The sequence below is a fragment of the Cibotium barometz genome, chromosome 45, assembly GCF_041138505.1.
Source record: "Cibotium barometz isolate CiBa-2024 chromosome 45, ASM4113850v1, whole genome shotgun sequence".
Lineage (NCBI taxonomy): Eukaryota > Viridiplantae > Streptophyta > Polypodiopsida > Cyatheales > Cibotiaceae > Cibotium > Cibotium barometz.
The window spans coordinates 6,656,906-6,677,673 of NC_141090.1; the positions used below are offsets into that span (position 1 = coordinate 6,656,906).

General features: G+C 42.7%; 2 protein-coding genes across 2 annotated transcripts; both read left to right on the forward strand.

Annotated features, from left to right (window-relative positions):
- The first annotated feature begins 5,161 nt into the window (after positions 1-5,161).
- On the forward strand, positions 5,162-7,271 carry LOC147612364 (UDP-glycosyltransferase 85A3-like). The gene is made up of 2 exons (XM_086782992.1): positions 5,162-5,992; positions 6,138-7,271. Exons 1-2 carry the CDS (start codon positions 5,455-5,457, stop codon positions 7,067-7,069), a joined length of 1,470 nt encoding a protein of 489 aa, XP_086639118.1. The 5' UTR covers positions 5,162-5,454; the 3' UTR covers positions 7,070-7,271.
- Positions 7,272-8,828: 1,557 nt separating this feature from the next.
- Positions 8,829-10,568, forward strand: LOC147612365 (UDP-glycosyltransferase 85A3-like). The gene is made up of 2 exons (XM_086782994.1): positions 8,829-9,424; positions 9,549-10,568. Exons 1-2 carry the CDS (start codon positions 8,904-8,906, stop codon positions 10,489-10,491), a joined length of 1,464 nt encoding a protein of 487 aa, XP_086639120.1. The 5' UTR covers positions 8,829-8,903; the 3' UTR covers positions 10,492-10,568.
- Positions 10,569-20,768: the final 10,200 nt, after the last annotated feature.

A 20,768-nucleotide genomic window follows, 5' to 3' on the forward strand; every position in this document is an offset into this window, starting at 1 on the left:
TTGTGTGTGAGCATGATCCATCTTATTTAGAGGTTTGGCTTACTATATGCACATGCGCTTCCAAAAGCAAGCCAATGCGAGAAAGGAGTGCTAATATGGAGAGATTAGCTGAGGGAGTTATAGTCTGGAGAGAGTAGATGGGTCTCTTGGGTTAGAGGTTTGGCTTACTATATGCACACGCGCTTCCAAAAGCAAGCCAATGCGAGAAAGGAGTGCTAATATGGAGAGATTAGCTGAGGGAGTTATAGTCTGGAGAGAGTAGATGGGTCTCTTGGGTTATGTACTGAGACAGAGAGCTCGGGGATGGACCCTTCACTATCATTCGACACTGTTTCAAATGGAGGCGATAAAGTTCGTCGGGTGCAAAGGTTTGGAAAATTTTCTATCGATGATGGGCACTTGCTTTACAAGGATAGAGTCTGTGTACCATCTATTGGTGAGTTTCGGCACCAAATTCTTATTAAAAGTCATGATAGTCCAAGAGCTGGTCACCCTGGGGGGTACAAAAGACTTATGCACTAGTTAAAAGATAATTCTATTGGCCTAGTCCCTTGTACTCTTGAGCCCATTTGATAGTTTGAATTTTGATTGTTTCTGCAGTTGAAAGTTATGTGTGGCGAATTGCTTAGTGGGAAATACTGATGATTAGGGCATGCGTTAATGACGAATTCGCTTCAGATTAAGGGAAGAGATAGGGACCACCTGCTTGGCTCCCAATCAAACTTTGGCCCGAAATCAGCTGGTATCCCTACATGGAACCCATGCGGCCTTTACATAGAGGTTGGCGGGCTGGGATTGTATCAATCAAGCAGCGGGGAGTATTTCCATGGATTTTATCACCGGGTTACCTAAAACAAGTCGAGGATATGATTCGGTTTGGGTGGCGGTAAAGGAGGTAAAAACTCCTGAGCTAGCTAAATTGTTTATCGAACATCTCTACAAGCTATATGGCATGCCTGCAGATATAGTTTTTGATAGAGATAGGAAGTTTGATAGCCATTTTTGGAGGGACGTCTTCAAAAAGTTGGATACTACTATGAGTAAGAGTATGGCTGACCATCTACAATATGATGGTCAGACAAAAAGAGTAAACCAAGCCAAACATGTGTCATGCATTTCCTTCTAAGGATACACCATTGATCTACCATGTAATGCACTCATGTAGGGATAATGACATACCTTGCTTGGAACCTACTAGAGATTCAACACTCTCCTTCTTCTTCCTTGTTTTCTTGCTCTTGTTGTACAGCAATCGGACAACATTGCTCTTCTTTGACAGTGCTCGTCACTTTATATCTACATCGTTCTTCTTTATAGTCAATAACTTCTTTTTCTTGCATAGAGTTTTATCTATTTAAGAAAACAAAAATAGGTCAAGCTATATACCACTTCATTACAATTATGCTAAATAAGAAAGAATGGGGTTTAGGAAATGAGTACCTCCAATAACAACTAGGCCCCCAAGTCTGGGAGACCTATGAATAGAAGATATCCTTGCTCTTGATCTTTGCTACCTCTTTACCCTTTCCAGCACTTCATCCTCATCGTATCTATTGTCCTCCTCATCATTGGTGTCCTTCTCCTTGACCTCCTTCTTATCAACCTTGTTCTTGTTGGACTTTTTTCCACCTGATGTGAGTGCTCCCTCGTGCAACTGTTTCTTGAAATCAGCCCCATAGCCACATAACCACATGGAGTCATCAAATTTGGAATGTGCACATGATGCACATTTCCCCAAGATACTTTTAGGCTTCTCCTTAGAGAGTGTAGGAGAAGGTGCAACTATAAAATTTACTGCCAAATAGTATATATCCCAAACATAAAACATCTCTACCTCTTGGAATAAAACATAACACAAGGGATGCATAATACAAATTGTTAGGCTATTAGTACTCACATAGTACTACTACTAAATTGTTCGACTATAACACCCCTGCTAATCAATAGTACTAATAATACTCAGATAGTACTAAATAGTACTACTACCAACAAATTAGTTAGGCTACAACAACAGAGTACTAGATATAGTGCTACTCAATAATAGTACTAAATAGTATTATACAACATTTGGTGTATAGTAATAGCATAGTACTATTTAGCATTGTGCTACATAGTACAAGTAACTTCTTAGAAAAAGAAAATTGCAAGTGCTCACTTTACCAAATCCCAAGGTAGCCACCTAGACTTTTGGTATGTGGTCTGCTTTATAAAATAGTGCACAACATTGAAGGCTCTCCGAAAAGTACATTGCTGCACAAAGCATATGGTATGTGTGGAGACATGGAGTGACAAGCACATCCAATGTCTCCCTAGAAAAGCCAAGCCCACATAACATGCACCTGTTATACATTACACACGTTTACACACAAGAATAATATTAAAATCACATGCAAATTCTGTCATGTCTATCTTGCCAGTAACGTTTATCATAGAAAAAGGATGTTAAGTTGGTGCAGGAACCATTGCGCGTAAGCCACACTATGTGAGACCTTGGATTGTTTGGTCCAAATTTGGCATAGATCTGATTATGTTAGCTAGCTCCCCTTCAATGTGCATTCAGCCTCTTGTATCTTGGTCTGGGTTGTCGTCTGTTTTCAATTCTACCTAATTTGACATAGATTTGATTGTGTCAACTAGCTCCTCTTCAATGTGCATATGGCCTCTTGTAGCTTGGTCTAGGCCGTCGTTGCCTGTTTTTAATTCTCTCTCAAAGCTAGCCAAGTCCTTTAGCAATTCCACTTACATTACTGCACTTGTGGCATTTGAGGTCTGTTGAGCACTGCACTATGAATCTTATTTTTGACCCACTTTGATGTGAAGTGTAATGAGGCCACTTTCTTTTGTGCATCTGACTCTATAGTTTTTGTAGTCTCAAGATCTATCTTCAATGCTACATTTCTACTCTCAAGTTGCTACTTCCAACAACAGGACATGATCATTTGTTGCTCCTCGGATGCACGTGTTTGAAATAGCCTTTTTTCCCCATCGGCCCTATGTTGGGGATAGCATCTTGCTCCTCTTTCATACCTGAATTGTCTTGGCTGATTGCCCTCAAATCTTTATGGTGGGCAAAGTCATCCCAATCTACCTAGATTGCATGCTTTGCAACAAAGGCACGAACAAGTATTGTGCCCACTTCATTATTCAAAACTGTCGTTGAGTGGTAGATCCTGGTATATAGCTGCATGAACTCCTCCTTCCACTAACCTTTCAGACTATTGATGTAATAGCCATGCGTCGGCTAACCTTATCTAGATTGCCCCATGTGTCATTCATCCACTACTTCATTTGTGGATATATAACACCTTTAGCTCAAAGAAAGAAGTTCCAATTGAGTTTATTGCTTGTGGAAATTGTCAGGCTAGAATGAACATAAACTTTTCCCTTCAAGCCCTTTGATGTTGACTTTTTTTTAGCAGACCAACTAGATTTCTTGGGGGGGGTCAACATACTACAACACTTATTTGTTCATGCATTCAAACGAGCCAGTGCATGAGAGAGAGAGAGAGAGAGAGAGAGAGAGAGAGAGAGAGAGAGAGAATTTTTCATGTTTGGAACTTCTGGGTAGTAGAGTTGGAGTTGTAAGATATAGCTAGGCAACTCTCTCTAGATATAGAGTACAAAGTATGCAAAGAACAATAACCTTGCAGCAGCAAAGACAAAAATTCTCTAGACTCCAAAAATACTAGGCTAGATGAAAAATTGTATAAAGTTCAAAATTCATAAAGTTGGAGGGATATGGGAAAAGCATAGACTTACATGAAATATGAGAAAACCTTGAAACTAATAGGAGTTGATGGAACATGGATTTTTGGGAAAAGACATTGATGAAATATGGATTTTTAGAAAAAGACATTTTGTACACTTCCACCTTACATGCAATTTTACATGAAAATTTATTTTATTTTCACCCTAGAATACACTAATAGTATAGTACACGCTTTTGCCAATAGTATATACACCCTTTCATGCTTCCACTCTTTAAGTAGCTACGTACGTTGGTATAATATAGTCAAGATTAATGTGTTTAATCGGCTATGTGCATGGATTAATATTACTTTGACTGGCAGGTTATGTGTTAATCTTACAGGTGGAACATGTGCTGGACAGCTATAAGATATTTTGGAAGACATGTGAACAGCTTTTATAGTTTCATATTTTGGCATTAGTATTTTTATAAGGCTAAGACCTCAAACCTTTGTACATACTAATTAGTATTTTATACTTTTGGTAAGCCCAAGACTTTATAGCTGTAGCTTGCTATATTTTTATACGAGCTTTTATGCTAAAAAACAAAGAACTTGTACTTTGTTTTTAGAGTTATCTTTTGAAAAGGTGCTCTCTTTCCTATTTTTCTAACTCTCTTGTTCATTTAATTTTGTTTATTAAAGTTTATGCTTTTAATTCATGCAAGTCTATATTGATGGTGATGTTTTTCTTACTATGTTGATGGTGATGTTTTTCTTGCTTTCTGGATCTCTTGTTTATTTAATTTTATTTATCAAGGTTTATGTTTTTAATTTGTGCAAGTCTATACTATACTCTAATTTTTATGCTTGAGAATTAGAATTTCTTCTCCAAGTGTCTTGACAAACATGTAAAATCATGAATAAATTAATATAACACAAAGCATTGGTAGATACAATCTCTTCCCCCCACCCACGATGTGAGAGACTCCACTTCCTACACGACGTGGGTACTTTTGATATTCTTTAAAAGTAGCCCAAGGAGCTATAAATGTCTTTGCTTATAAAATTAGGCTTACCATAAGTCTTACAACTAAGTTTGCAACCACAAATAATTGCTCTCACATGTGCACAAATTATTATACCCCCTCAATTATAGAAATGGACGATAGGCATAATAACAAAATGTCGGCTAGCTGGGTCAAATAAATGAAGTAACTCTATATGATACCACAAATGATAAACATGCACTATGCACAACCTTGCGTCCCATACGACATCCTAGTCTACTTCACTATAGTGCTCATTACCTATTACTCAATAATGCCAACCATGATAGTTACTTTTACAATTAATTGAACTCTTCACAATTAATTCCAACATGATATCATAAGATAGGCACAAACATATACACCAATAACACTAGCTCAATATATAGCATGAAATTGTTCGTAATATATCGAGCATGGTCCTAAATGTGCATACACCAATACCACTAGCATGTTAGTATTTAATAATAGAATCACCCATGCAACAGTATTTCAGGCATCCCTAATATAGGGTAGAAGGATCTAGCTAAGCTGTGTACACACTCTTAACACTCTTACGAGTGAACGTATAAGTGACCTTATCATGTCACTTCACTTATGATTGAGGGATTCTACTTTACTTTCAGTGTTGTGTTTCTCTTTATCTGGTGTTGTGTTCCTCTTTATCTGGGCTTGTTTACTACATCTGTGTTTGTGCTTCTGCAAGCTTGTGGCTATCCATGGCGTCGCGCCGTGGTGATGAGAAGCACCGCCAGGAGAAGCCACGCCCACACGCGGTGGTGTTACCGTACCCAGCGCAGGGCCACTTGAATCCCGTGATGCAGCTGGCCAAGCAGCTGGCCTTACGAGGCTTCGTGGTTACCTTCGTCATTACGACCGAGTTCTGCTCCCGCATCCAAGAAGCCTGGTCGACCTCCGCAGCAGCTCCGAGCGAGGAGACCAGCCCCCTGGACATTCGCTTCGCTCAGATCTCGGACGGCCTGCCGGCTGACGCCGACCGCTTCGGAGGTAATCTCACGGCACTGTCTCGAGCTGTGGAAGCCATGGCCGGACCCTTTGAGCGGCTGATTGGGCAGCTGATGGAGGATGATCCCCCTGTGAGCTGCATCTTCTCCGACATGTTTGCCCCCTTCACACAGGACGTGGCCAACGCCTTCCATATACCAAGAGTCGCCGTCTGGCTGCAATCTGCAGCAAGTTACGCTGTTAACTTGCATGTGCCCCTGCTAATTCGCCAGGGCCACATGCCAGTCAAAGGTAATACAACCTAATCTAGCACAATTAGCCTTCCCATTTTGTCCAAATTAAGAGTCGTGCTAATATATGATGAATGTTCTCAACCTTACATTTGATCCAGATGCTAACAAAACTCTTAATTGCCATTAATTTTGCAAATGTACAGCTAAATCAAGGGATTTGATCACTTGCATCCCTGGCCACCCCCCTCTGGCCCCGTGGGAGTTGCCATCTTTCTACCAAGTGCAAGACTTGTCCGACTTCATGATACAGTTCAAATTGAAGCCCTTCTCGCGGGTCAAGGAGGCTGCATTCGTGCTGATCAACACCTTCCACGACTTAGAGAGCAAGATGCTGGAGTGCCTTCAGCAGCAGGATCAGCCTGTGCTTGCAGCAGGGCCTTTTCTGCCCCCTGCATTTCTAGGGACCCAATCGGATGATACCAGGACGGGGACAGCCTTGTGGGCAGAGGACAACGAGTGTGTGGGATGGCTAGACAAGCAAGCCCCGAGCTCAGTTCTTTACGTTTCTTTTGGGAGTATAGTTTCCATGGATTCTGCTCAGTTCTGGGAGTTGGCATTGGGCTTGGAGGCTTGCCATGTCCCTGTGCTATGGGTCATACGCCCGGACTTTGTCAAATCCGTGGCCTCGATCATGCCCACAAGCTTGTCAGGGAGGAACAAGGAGAGGATCTATGTCACGTCCTGGGCACCTCAGGCTATGGTGCTGGCTCACCCTTCTGTGGGGGCTTTTCTAACACATTGTGGGTGGAATTCCACGCTTGAAGGGGTGAGCATGGGCGTGCCCATGCTAGGATGGCCCTTGTTCGCGGAGCAATGGTTGAACAGGAAGTGGATCGTGGAGGAGTGGAAAATCGGCATGAAGTTTGAGGAAGGGGATGATGGGATTGTGAGGCAAGGGGAGGTTGAGAGAGTGATCAGAGAAATGATGGAAGGCCCTCAAGGCAAAATAATGAGAGAAAGGGCCCTCCGCCTCAAAGAAGCTAGCAGGAAGGCATGGTCGGAGGAGGGTTCCTCGTTTCACAACTTGGACACGGTCATTCGAAGCCTTGTGAGTTCACACCTTGGCGAACAATGAGCTTGCTACTAGGCAAGCTTTCTTTGCAAGCTTTATGTTAGCCTCCTTAATGCCTAGACGGTGCATCTTGTCACTTAGAGGAAACCATAGTACTAAAAGCAAATAGTATAAAAGGATGAGTCCTGAGCGGTGCTAAGGCTGGTTGCCATTTTTTGTATCATAGTTCCTCTTTAATATAAGCATGACTATTTCTTTGGTTTAACTTCATTGTACATGAGTTGTCATGTTATATTTTTGAGTCTTGATGTCTATTTTCGGTTGTTATTTTTAGTAAAAGTAAACCCGTTAGTATTGTGTTTTTTCATTGATTTTGAGTAGGCAGTCTAGTAGTCGTTCTAGTAACCTGTAAATTGTTTTGTCGCATGTTTGACGCTGTGTTAGTCTGGTGTATGCTGCGTGCATAGCCAGTGAACTTCAGTAGGTTGTCGGGGAAATAAGCAGTCAATTATCCTTATCGCCAACACTTTGGTGACCACGATGCTTGTTGTCGCTTTTTGTTGCTGTCATTTCGCTTCTTGCAATCTGATTGCCTTTGCATTTGAAGCTCTCCCCCTTATTTTCAAACCCGTCCCTCATGTCAGCACCTCAACGACACTACTTGGAGCGCAAACAAGCTCGAAAAATCTTCTTCGCCAATCCTGCCTGTCGAATCAAAACCAAAAGAACCCACCTCCCACTCAGAGGAAGAACCCCTCACCCCTCATCCCCAAGAATCTGATCGAGAACAATCCGCATTGCACTAAGAAGTAGAACCACCCACTTCCCTCATCCCCAAGAATCTGACCGAGAACAATCCGCATTGCACTAAGAAGTAGAACCACCCACTTCCCTCATCCCAACATCACCACCACCCCCACAGCCTCAGTTCTTCACTTACAAGAACATCATGCTATACTCTAATTTTTATGCTTGAGAATTAGAATTTCTTCTCCAAGTGTCTTGACAAACATGTAAAATCATGAATAAATTAATATAACACAAAGCATTGGTGGATACAATCTCTTCCCCCCACCCACGATGTGAGAGACTCCACTTCCTACACGACGTGGGTACTTTTGATATTCTTTAAAAGTAGCCCAAGGAGCTATAAATGTCTTTGCTTACAAAATTAGGCTTACCATAAGTCTTTAAACTAAGTTTGCAACCACAAATAATTTCTCACACATGTGTACAAATTATTACACCCCCCAATTATAGAAATGGACGATAGTAGGCATAATAACAAAATGTCGGCTAGCTGGGTCAAATAAATGAAGTCACTCTATATGATACTACAAATGATAAACATGAACTATGCACAACCTTGCGCCCATACGACATCCTAGTCGGCTTCATTATAGTGCTCATTACCTATTACTCAATAATGCCAACCATGATAGTTACTTTTACAATTAATTGAACTCTTCACAATTAATCCCAACATGATATCATAAGATAGGCACAAACATATACTCCAATAACGCTAGCTCAATATATAGCATGAAATCGTCCGTAATATCAATAACACGAGCATGGTCCTAAATGTGCATACGCCAATACCACTAGCATATTAGTATTTAATAATAGAATCACCCATGCAATAGTATTTCAGGCATCTAACTAAGCTGTGTGTACACACTCTTATGAGTGAATGTATAAGTGACCTTATCATGTCACTTCACTTATGATTGAAGTGATAAGTGACCTTATCACTTCACTTCACTTCACTTTTACTTTCACTGTTGTGTTTCTCTTTATCTGGGCTTGTTTACTTTCACTGTTGTGTTTCTCTTTATCTGGGCTTGTTCTTGTTTACTACATCTGTGTTTGTGCTTCTGCAAGCTTGTGGCTATCCATGGCGTCGCGCCGTGGTGATGAGAAGCACCGCCAGGAGAAGCCACGCCCACACGCGGTGGTGTTACCGTACCCAGCGCAGGGCCACTTGAATCCCGTGATGCAGCTGGCCAAGCAGCTGGCCTTACGAGGCTTCGTGGTTACCTTCGTCATTACGACCGAGTTCAGCTCCCGCATCCAAGAAGCCTGGTCGACCTCCGCAGCAGCTCCGAGCGAGGAGACCAGCCCCCTGGACATTCGCTTCGCTCAGATCTCGGACGGCCTGCCGGCTGACGCCGACCGCTTCGGAGGTAATCTCACGGCACTGTCTCGAGCTGTGGAAGCCATGGCCGGACCCTTTGAGCGGCTGATTGGGCAGCTGATGGATGATGATCCCCCTGTGAGCTGCATCTTCTCCGACATGTTTGCCCCCTTCACACAGGACGTGGCCAACGCCTTCCATATACCAAGAGTCGCCGTCTGGCTGCAATCTGCAGCAAGTTACGCTGTTAACTTGCATGTGCCCCTGCTAATTCGCCAGGCCACATGCCAGTCAAAGGTAATACAACCTAATCTAGCACAATCAGCCTTCCCATTTTGTGCAAATTAAGAGTCGTGCTAACCTTACATTTGATCCAGATGCTAACTATGCTCTTAATTGCCATTAATTTTGCAAATGCACAGCTAAATCAAAGGATTTGATCACTTGCATCCCTGGCCACCCCCCTCTGGCCCCGTGGGAGTTGCCATCTTTCTACCAAGTGCAAGACTTGTCCGACTTCATGATGCAGTTCAAATTGAAGCCCTTCTTGCGGGTCAAGGAGGCTGCATTCGTGCTGATCAACACCTTCCACGACTTAGAGAGCAAGATGCTGGAGTGCCTTCAGCAGCAGGATCAGCCTGTGCTTGCAGCAGGGCCTTTTCTGCCCCCTGCATTTCTAGGGACCCAATCGGATGATACCAGGACGGGGACAGCCTTGTGGGCAGAGGACAACGAGTGTGTGGGATGGCTAGACAAGCAAGCCCCGAGCTCAGTTCTTTACGTTTCTTTCGGGAGTATAGTTTCCATGGATTCTGCTCAGTTCTGGGAGTTGGCATTGGGCTTGGAGGCTTGCCATGTCCCTGTGCTATGGGTCATACGCCCGGACTTTGTCAAATCCGTGGCCTCGATCATGCCCACAAGCTTGTCAGGGAGGAACAAGGAGAGGATCTATGTCACGTCCTGGGCACCTCAGGCTATGGTGCTCGCTCACCCTTCTGTGGGGGCTTTTCTAACACATTGTGGGTGGAATTCCACGCTTGAAGGGGTGAGCATGGGCGTGCCCATGCTAGGATGGCCCTTGTTCGCGGAGCAATGGTTGAACAGGAAGTGGATCGTGGAGGAGTGGAAAATCGGCATGAAGTTTGAGGAAGGGGATGATGGGATTGTGAGGCAAGGGGAGGTTGAGAGAGTGATCAGAGAAATGATGGAAGGCCCTCAAGGCAAAATAATGAGAGAAAGGGCCCTCCGCCTCAAAGAAGCTAGCAGGAAGGCATGGTCGGAGGAGGGTTCCTCGTTTCACAACTTGGACACGGTCATTCGGAGCCTTGTGAGTTCACACCTTGGCTAACAATGAGCTTGCAAGCTTTCTTTGCAAGCTTCATTGTACATGGCTTTAATATAAGCATGACTGTTTCTTTGGTTTAACTTCATTGTACATGAGTCGTCATGTTATATTTTTGAGCCTTGATGTCTGTTTTTGATTGTTATTTTCAATGAAAGTCACCCTGTTAGTATTGTGTTTTTCTACTGATTATTGAGTAGGCAGTCTAGTAGTCGTTCTAGTAACCTGTAAACTGTTTGTTGCATGTTTGATGCTGTGTTAGTCTGGTGTATGCTACGTGCATAACTAGTGAACTTCAGTAGGTTGCCGGGGAAATAAGTGGTCAATTATCCTTGTCATCAATACTTTGGCGACCACGATGCTTGTTGCCGCTTTCTGTTTACTGTCATTTCGCTTCTTGCAATCTGATTGCCGTTGCATTTGAAGCTCTCTCCCTTATTTTCAAACCCGTCTCTCATGTCAGCATGTCAACGACGCTACTTGGAGCGCAAACAAGCTCGGAAAATCTTCTTCGCCAATCCTGACTACTACGAGCTTGTCGAATCAAAACCAAAAGAACCCACCTCCCACTCAGAGAGGAAGAACCACTCACCCCTCATCAACAAGAATCTGACCGAGAACAATCTGCATTGCACTAAGAAGTAGAACCACCCACTTCCCTCATCCCAACATCACCACCACCCCCACAGCCTCAGTTCTTCACTTACAAGAACATCATGCAGCGACCAACTATCACTGTAAAGTATCCCAAATTCTCTGGCAAATCCTCAGAAGATGTAGATGCCCACATCCTAATGTTTGACAAAGCTTGGCGTGTCAATATTCTCGGCCTAGTGGACCAGAAACTCAAAAAGGTTGCTTTCGTTCCCACACTTCACAAAAGTGCCGCTCTCTGGGTGGCTCAATATGAGTATGCTCACTTCCCCACTTATGATGCCATCCGAGATGCATTCCTTCAACACTTCAGAGAGGAAAAGACATTCGTGCATGTCTTGGATAAACTGTCCAAAATAAACCATAAGAAAATGACAATGGAAGATTATGTTGCAAAGTTTCGCAAACTTCTCCACGGATTAGATGCAACTAATCGCCTCCCGTAGAGGAAGTTCTGAATTCTTATTTCATGAAGGGCCTTAGCAAGCAAATCAAGCACTCCATGGGCCGGAGTTGACTACCATTACCATGGAACAGTTGGTAGACTCAGCTCTCAGAGCAGGGCGGGTATTACTAGATCCGGTTAAAAGTAAGGAGAAACCCAAGAGTAAAAGGAAGTCCAAGAAGTCCTCATTTAGATCTTCGGACGAGGATAATGATTCCGATGATTCCACGACCACTAAAGAATCGGAGGAGGAGGAGGAAGAGCACAAGATGAGGTCCAAGAGCAAGAAGGCAAGGAAGATAGCCAAAGAATTGGCTGCAGCCATGGCTCAGTTTGCCACTAAAGGTGCGAAGCCCACTCCTACCGTCCAGTTAGATATCTGGTGTGCGAACTGTCTCGCAATCCAAGACATGGAGCCGAAGATTGCGGCTTAAACAACCTCTAGTGTGCCATCTGCAGAACATCCACAAATTCAACTGAAGCCTACCGCTACAATGGTAGGAGTGCCAAACCCGTTCTAGAGACCTCAGTTCTGCCAATGTGAAAAGTTTTCGCCTAGAGATGTGACTGGTCCCACAAGGCCTATCTTTACATGCTTCTATTGCCAAGGCCAAGGACACCGGAAGTCGGAATGTGAACTATGGAAAAAGCATAAAGTAGAACTAGAGGGAGACCAGGCTTCCACATCTGGTCCATGTGCAGTAAACACAGTGGAAATCCAAGCTTTAGATGAGTGAGCAGAAAACCAACCGACCACAGAAGCAGCCGAATCATCAGCCATGGCGGTGGCCAAATCCATGCAATCCAAGACTGGAGGTGGCACAGAAACCGACCTCACATAAGAAGGGCAAGCAAAAAGGAGTCACCTGGTGAGAACAATACAAAGTCCAGACGGAAGTCTCCACTTGGGTGGAGGAGCAGCATGCCAAAGAGGTGCTACAAAAACTAGAGCAGCAGGCCAAAGAGGCACTACAGAAAAAAGACTTGAAAAAGCTCAGGCCAACCTGTCGGCTAGAATCACAATACAATGTTCCAGAAATGAACCCGAAAGTAGAAGGCAAAGTGTCCATGCTAGTGAAGATACAACGGCCAATGCCAGGTTCAAAGACATCATGGCCGGAAGAAGGTGCGAAAGCACAAAAGCGGGTAGATTGCCCAAGTAGGCTCACAGAAGCCGACCAGAAGTCATATGATCTATGGGAAGATTTGAAGTGGCAGCCAATACACATGTTTGTGGAACAGTTAGTCACATTGGTTCCAAGTTTTAGGGAGCAACTGATCAGTAGCTTGAAACCTCAGAAAGAGGAGATGCCACCCCTATAGCCACACCAGAAGCTTTGAATCTGGAGAAAGAGAAAAATACAACAAAACCCCTTATATATGATGAAACCATTCCAATGATTTAGGTCAAGTTGGCCGGAGTGGATGTAGCAAAAGTTCTACTAGATGGCAATTCCAGAGTGAATATCCTATCAGATACAACATGCCACACGCTCGGGTTGAGCAGATGGGAGCCCACACCATTCGTTGTAAAAATGGCGGATCAATGGTGAGTGCAGCCACCCGGATTAATCCGCGAGCTTACAGTGGAGGTATCCGGATATAGTTTTCAGATAGCAGTAGTAGTGCTCTAAATGGAAGATATCAAAGGTGCTTACCCAATGCTGCTCGGTAGACCCTGGCTCTGCTAAGCATAGATCAAGCAGGATTGGGACATAGATGTAATCACTATCCACCGTCGAAAGAAGAAAATCAAGATCTCTGTCGCCACCCAATAGGCGAAAAGTTGAAAAACCATCCCGGCCAAATATAGCCGAAGGAATCAACATGCTAGAAGGTCTAGACTTCAATGAGGAAGAGGAGTATCTCCAGACCAGAATGCTAATTTGCTCAGTCTCTTTGAAGTAGTTGTAGTTCGGATAATGGACAAATATTGACTCGGTGGTCCACACACACATGAGGACCTCAAAGAAAAGTCCACTCCAAGGACGAAAGGAGACAGTTCAGAGAAACCCGAAGAGTTTTTTGAGGCTCTGGCCGAGGAAGGCAGTACTTCGAGCCTGTATCAACAACTGATTGCAACAGAAAAAGCTTTTGACAAAGATTTCAAGCACTCCAAAAGAGGCAAGGAGGATGAATTGACAGAAATGAATCCGGGCACTAATGATGACCCCAAGATGGTCAAGGTCAGTGCCAAGCTAGACACTGAATTCTGTGAAAAAGTCCGAGTGTTGCTCACTTCCTTCAAAGATGTCTTTGCATGGAGCTACACTGACATGAAAGGGATTGATCCCAGCTTCTACCAACACAGGATCAACCTAAAAGAAGATGCCATATCTATCCGAGATACCGGATGAACCCAGACTATGCCAAAAGGGTGAAGGAAGTAATAGACAAGCTTTTCCAAGTCGGGTTCATATACCCAATCGATCGAGCCACATGATTGTCCCCGATCGTGATCGTCCCCAAGAAAAACCAGAAGTTAAGGGTCTATGTAGATTACCAGAAGAAGCTAAATCCCGCTACCGTTTCAGATCCTTTTCCCTTGCCATTCACGGATTCCTTGCTTGATGCAGTATAGCAAGCCATGAGATGTACTCATTCCTAGATGGGTCTGCATACAATCAAGTTCAAATGGCTCTAAAAGATCGGCAGAAGACCGCCTTCATCACAGAATGGGGAGCCTTTGCATCAAATGTCATGACCTTTGGCCTGAAGAATGCTCCTGCTACATTTCAGCGCATGGTTCATGAAATATTTGCTGATTCTCTTACCTCTTTTATGAGGGTATTCATTGATGACTTTAGTGTTTTTGGCAAAAGATCTCAACATCTGATGCATCTGTAACTCTGGTCTCGCCAAATGCAGATCCCTGATGGTTGTTATGTTGAAGACTTTAAAGACAAGTGCAGGTTCATTGCAAAAGGCAACAGAGTGGGCAGAATACAGAATTCGACTTCACAATAGTCCACACCCTAGGTGCCAAACATACAGTAGCAGATTATCTTTCCCGCCTTGAGTCCGGAGAAGCCCCAAGCGAAGTAGCAGATGACCTAGCAGATATTGGGCTATTCATAGCTGATGCAATCATCCCAATTCCCCAGACATGGTATGATGAAATTTTAACATTTGTTGCCAAGGGATAATGATCTGTCCGGGGATCAGTAGAAGCGGATTGCTCTCCACAGCTAGCATTTTCAAGTCATTGTTTGCTAGCTAGATATACAAGAAAGATATTGACCAAATACTCCGAAGGTGCATACCACCACATGAGCAGGAAGCTGTGCTTAGAAAAGCTTATCAAGGGATTAGTGGAGGACACTTCACCAGAGAAGTCATCGGAAGGAAAATCCTCCAAGCAAGACTCTGGTGGCCCATAGTACTTGGTGATGCCTACTACAGATGGGCCAAGTAGTGTGACATCTGTCAACGTCTTGGCCAGCCAACAAATAAGGACAGGATGCCACACAATCCAATACTCCCATTAGAACCATTCGAGAAATGGGTCCTCGACTTTGTTGGGCCATTTAAGCCCCCAACCCGTTTTACCGATTACAAGTATATCATAGTAGCCATAGAATATAACACCAAGTGGGTAGAAGCTAGTGCTCTCTAGGATAACATAACACAATCAACTGCCAAATTCCTCTCTGAGATGATTATCACTCATTTTGGATGTCCGATCAAGTTGATTAGTGAATAGGGCACACTTTGTCAATGCTGTCATCAAGCAACTAGTCACCCAACACCTCATCATCCATAAGCGTTCCACAGTCTACTATCCCCAAGCCAATGGTCAAGCTAAATCGACCAACAAAATCCTCAAGAATATTCTCACAAAATTGGTCAATGAAAATCACAATCACTAGGATGAAAAGCTATATTCAACTTTATGGGCTTTCCACACAGCATACAAAATCTCTACTATCGGAATGACTCCATTCAAATTAGTATATGGCACAGAAGCAGTTGTCTCAATGGAATTCCTAGTACCAAGTCTCCGCATTGCCATTGTAAAAAAATAAGCCAAGAAGAATCCCTGCAACATCGCCTAGATCACCTCCTGGCACTAGATGAAGCACGCCTCAAAAGTTTTTTCATCACCAAGGTGATCCAACAAAGAAGGAAGAAATGGGTTGACCGTCACTCCAAGTTCCGGGTATTCAAAGAAGAAGATCTAGTTCTCTTATTCTAGTCTCAAATGGGCCCCATCCTGGAAAATTAAAGTTCCGGTGGATAGGACCGTTCTGGATTGTCGAAAAATTCTATGATGGCACTTTCCTTCTCGGCACACTCAATGGTGAGTGGTTTCAAAAGCCAGTCAACCGCTTTCGATTGTGACCCTACCACATGCCAATGCCACCAAACCCATTCATAAATGTGACAACCCCACTAATCCACTACCTGGGCATCCACCACTTCGATGACGTCACTCCTCCCTGAACAATCATGGAAGATTCACCTCAAGTGCTCACCGACATGATGCGATCCCATCAAGAATCTACATTCACTTCGTGCCAATGCTATAAGAAGGTAACTCTTTTTAAACCTCCACAGGATACAACTAATACAACAATCTTTGTTTGTTTGCATATAGTAACCCTTTCCACTGCAAGCCATAACCCCTCCCCTCTTACCATTCTCTACATTCTCTCTTCCCTTCCACCTGCTCTGCACACATTCATGAAGAATACCATCTATGTCCCCAAGAGCCACCTCCCAACCCTAGAAAACCCCACCCCAAATCCTACAACTAAAGTATCACTTGTATCTACACCCACCTCCCATGAAATACCCCACACTTCCAACAACCTAGAGCTTATAGCTCCTTCTTCTATTTTTCACCCAAGCCAAATTTTCCATCACTCTAAAAAGAATCCCACCACATACGGAGGCCATCCAAGATCTCGAACGAGCTTCGATAATGAAGGAAAACCATCAAAGGATGCCAGGGAGTAACCTTACAACAAAGGAACAAGCCACCGGCAACCAGAAAGAAAACCATTTTTCTCACCACACTGGAAATCAAGGCATGAAGTGCAAAAACTCACTTCTGGATACCCCGCCAATCATAAATCAGATGACAAAGATAGTTACCATGAAAGCAAATGGCAAAGAAACCAGCAACCTGCACAATGGAGGTATAGAACCAATGACACCAGCAGAACAGTTACAAGAAGACAGTATGGTTCTGAAAGCACCAGCAGCACTACAATCGTGGAAGATCAACAACACACGAGGGCTCATATTCAAGGATCATGGGAAACTCCTCTGCCTTCCATCTATGTACTTCTACCAAATGTAGCAGGTATAACACTAGAAGAGGCGGAGCCATCCTCACCTCAGCCCAATGAAAGCATCCCTTTACGCCCCGAAGTAGCAAGTGAACATACCAAAGTGGCAAAAGCAGTGACAGAGAAAATACCCATTCCGACACTAAATCCGCAGACACCTATCAACATAAGGAGGCTGCAGTTATTGGAAGTACTGAAAGGATATTCCATGGCTCTCCAGAATAATTATGACCAACTGTAAGATCGGCTACTCACCATCATGATGTCCTCCAATGAATAGCAAAACAACAACCAGCAACAAAGAGATGACATCCACCTCTAGCCAAGCATCCTCTGAAGAAGTCAGTACTACCCCGAAATTTTTCTTCCGGAAGTCCTCTTCCAGGAATCCATCCCCAGAATTCATCTCATGGAAGGCATCCTTCAATTTCCACCTTCTGGATCTCAAGGATCGAGATGTACCTGCCACTACCAAGATCAAAACTCACCCAGAGGACAAAAAGCAGTCAACATTCTAGAAACTGCCAACAAATTTGGGTTCGAGTCATCGGATTGGGAATCCAACCCACCGGGCATGCCAAGATTTAGCCGTAGGCTAAATCTTGGCCGTAGGCTAAGGGCGATCGCGGACTAATGACCGCAACAATAGCAGCCGGGTAGCCACCCTACCAAAACTACAAGTCAGCACCGCTAACCGTCAACGCTAGTGAGATGGTAGCTAAAGATCTTTATTACTCAGCGGTGCCTCCTTAACGCCTAGCCAGCGCATCTTATCGTCTAAAGGAAATCATAGTACTGAGACAAATGCAGCAAGCAAGCAGTATAAAAGGATGAGTCCTAAGCCTTACAGAGGCTGGCTACCAATTTTTGTATCATAGTTCCTCTTTAATATAAGCACAACTGTTTCTTCTATTTGACTTCATTGTACATGAGTCGTCCTGTTATATTTCTGAGTCTAGATGTCTATTTTCGGTTGTTATTTTCAATAAAAGTCACCCTATTAGTATTGTGTTTTTTTGCTATTTATTGAGCAGGCAGTCTAGTAGTCATTCTAGTAACCTGTAAAATGTTTTGTTGCATGTTTGATGCTATCTTAGTCTGGTGTATGCTACACACATAACCAGTGAACTTCAATAGGTTTCTGGGGAAATAAGCGGTCAAATATCCTAGCCAACACTTTAGCTTTTGGATCTTTCATGTCCCTTGTGTGTGCTTAAAAAGCTCATCACACCTAGTCCATTGTATATAAAAGAATATACAAGTGAATGCTGTAGCATTTGAGACAAAAAATCTAATGAACTGTAAAAGGCATACAACATACCATGACGAGGAGGCTATTTATGATCATTACATTTCAAAACTATATAAAAGGTTATTGCATTTCAACTTACTATTTGATTGTCCTACACTGTTAAAAACAATGTTCCATCAATGCAATATGATCAACGTATTCATGTAATATGATCTCAACAATGGTCCATAAATGTAATATGATGAATCATAAATCACAATACCAATCTTGTAGTAGTTGTTACTCAAAAGAAAAACAATATAGAATTCTCATAACATGCGTGATAAGAACATTTAAGATGACGTGTGTTTCAATAGACATTAACAACACAATATATCAAAGCTTAATTCAACAAAAATCCCAATCCAAAAATAAAAATCTCATCTCCTGAATCCAAACTAACAATCCCAAAAAGACATTATCCACATGACTAACAATCCAAACTAACAATCCCAAAAAGACATTGTCCACATGACTAACAATCCAAACTATTTGCTTGTGCTATGGCTTGGACGATTCTTTCTCTTTAGATTGCATGTGTCACCACTTTGAAGCTCCCTCTTGAGACACTTATTATAAATTTCCTTGTGTTTTTTGACACACATACAAGATTGCATCATAAGTTCACATGCTCTTGCCATGCATCTGCATCCCGTAAGCAAATCAAACACTATTTCATACTTCTTGGTAAAGGTTTGCCAATAACCATATGTAAAATATGGTCATAAGATACACATACAAGGTCACACACATGTGAGTACTTTCCCATACATAGAAGATCACACACATATACTCTCGAGACCACACATACAAGGTCCCACATGCATACAATAACATACATAGAAGATCACGCACATATACTCTCGAGACCACACATATACAAGGTCCCACATACATACAATAACATACATACTATCGATTCATCGTAAATAAGTGATAAAAAAACAATGCTGAGAGAACACATACATGTAAAAGAATGATGATTGTTCAACCCCTCCAAGATATGGACCAGTTGGACCAATAGCGCACATTGGATTAATCTTAGGTGGCAACTCCAAAATGAAGCGTTTGGTTGCACCACAAGACACTTGTACACATCAATATTCTCTCCTTCTTCTCTATCCATCCATGGCCTTGGATATCCTTCTCGATGGAAGATTGATGGAAGAAGCCAACTGCCTTGGCACACTCCATGGCCATAGATATATGCTCTATAATGGTAGTGACCACAAACCGCCCTTGGTCACACAAGAACTAATATACTAATTAGAAAATTGACTCTATAAGCTCTCTACTATGAATATTCCATGAAGGAATTCCACTCTCATTGTGAAGATGTTTTGGTTTCACAATGATATATATCGGGCCAAGCAAACTTTGCTACACACTTGCTTGGTGATCCCTTCAAGGTTAGTCCCTCCATGGCATGTGCATGCAAAAACCATACTTGATCTATCATGCCAACAAAACATACATTCATAAGAAGTAATGCTTTATAAACAAGGAATAAATAAGAGGATATAAACTTATTTGGCTGTTCAATCAATTAAGCCATCCGAAGGATGCATCCACGAATAGGATGTACAAAAGCTCCAAGGTCTCCTACCATAGTGCAACATGATGATAATTTTAGAACAAGCTAGCTATGAACACAGACGTGACCACATAAAACAAATCCTATCATCACAACATTTTCAGCTTCATCTCTAATGTCGAAGCCTAGTGTAAACATTAATTGGAGTTAGCTATAAGCCATCTCAAAATTGTCATATATGAAAACACAATCATGAACACTAGAGTTAGCTAGCTACCTTCTAATCATCATCAACAAGTATACTTGAATTCATGCTTGCATGTCCACCACCACCTTGTGATCCATCACCACCATGCAATCCACCAACTCTAAGTCTGAACAAGTCTTGGCCCAATTTCATGTGAGTGCACTACAACAAACAAAGGCAAAAACAAGGATAAGAAACTATGCGAAAGTAGAAGATTTATACCTTGTAGGACTAATTGTTGAAGCTATTTCCATTGCAAGTTGACCTTCTTTACCGCTTTGTTATTAATCCAAGCAATAGTAGCAATTTTGTATGCTCTATTAATGAGTCTTTGTTGCAAGCCATTCATGTAGAATCTTATCCAACCTTTTATAGTTATTCACATACATAATTGGAAGCTAATATTGCTATACACACCTTTTCCACTAATCTTAAAGCAAGCATGCTCTGCTTTTCATATTCTTCATCTCCAAGTACTTGTCGATTAAGCATAGAAGTTTTGGCCATAAGGCCTCATGGAAATCCTTCTAGGTTACACAAAGCAAAACACGTTTGTGAGTCACCTCTATAAGAAAACCATGAATTGGTTTAGTGTCCCCAGCAAATAACACATTCCTTGAAGACTTGGGCCATCATGCAAGCCGAACTGTTATACCAAGGCTTGACAAGTACACTTCTTATCTCTAGAATAATTTCTCTTTCAATTATTGACCAAGTCTCTGGTGGGAGAGCTGCCATTATACTCTCTTTATTTGCCAATCCAAACCTTTGTAACATATAGATCTCATGCCCTAGAATGGAAAGTGTATGAGTCCTTA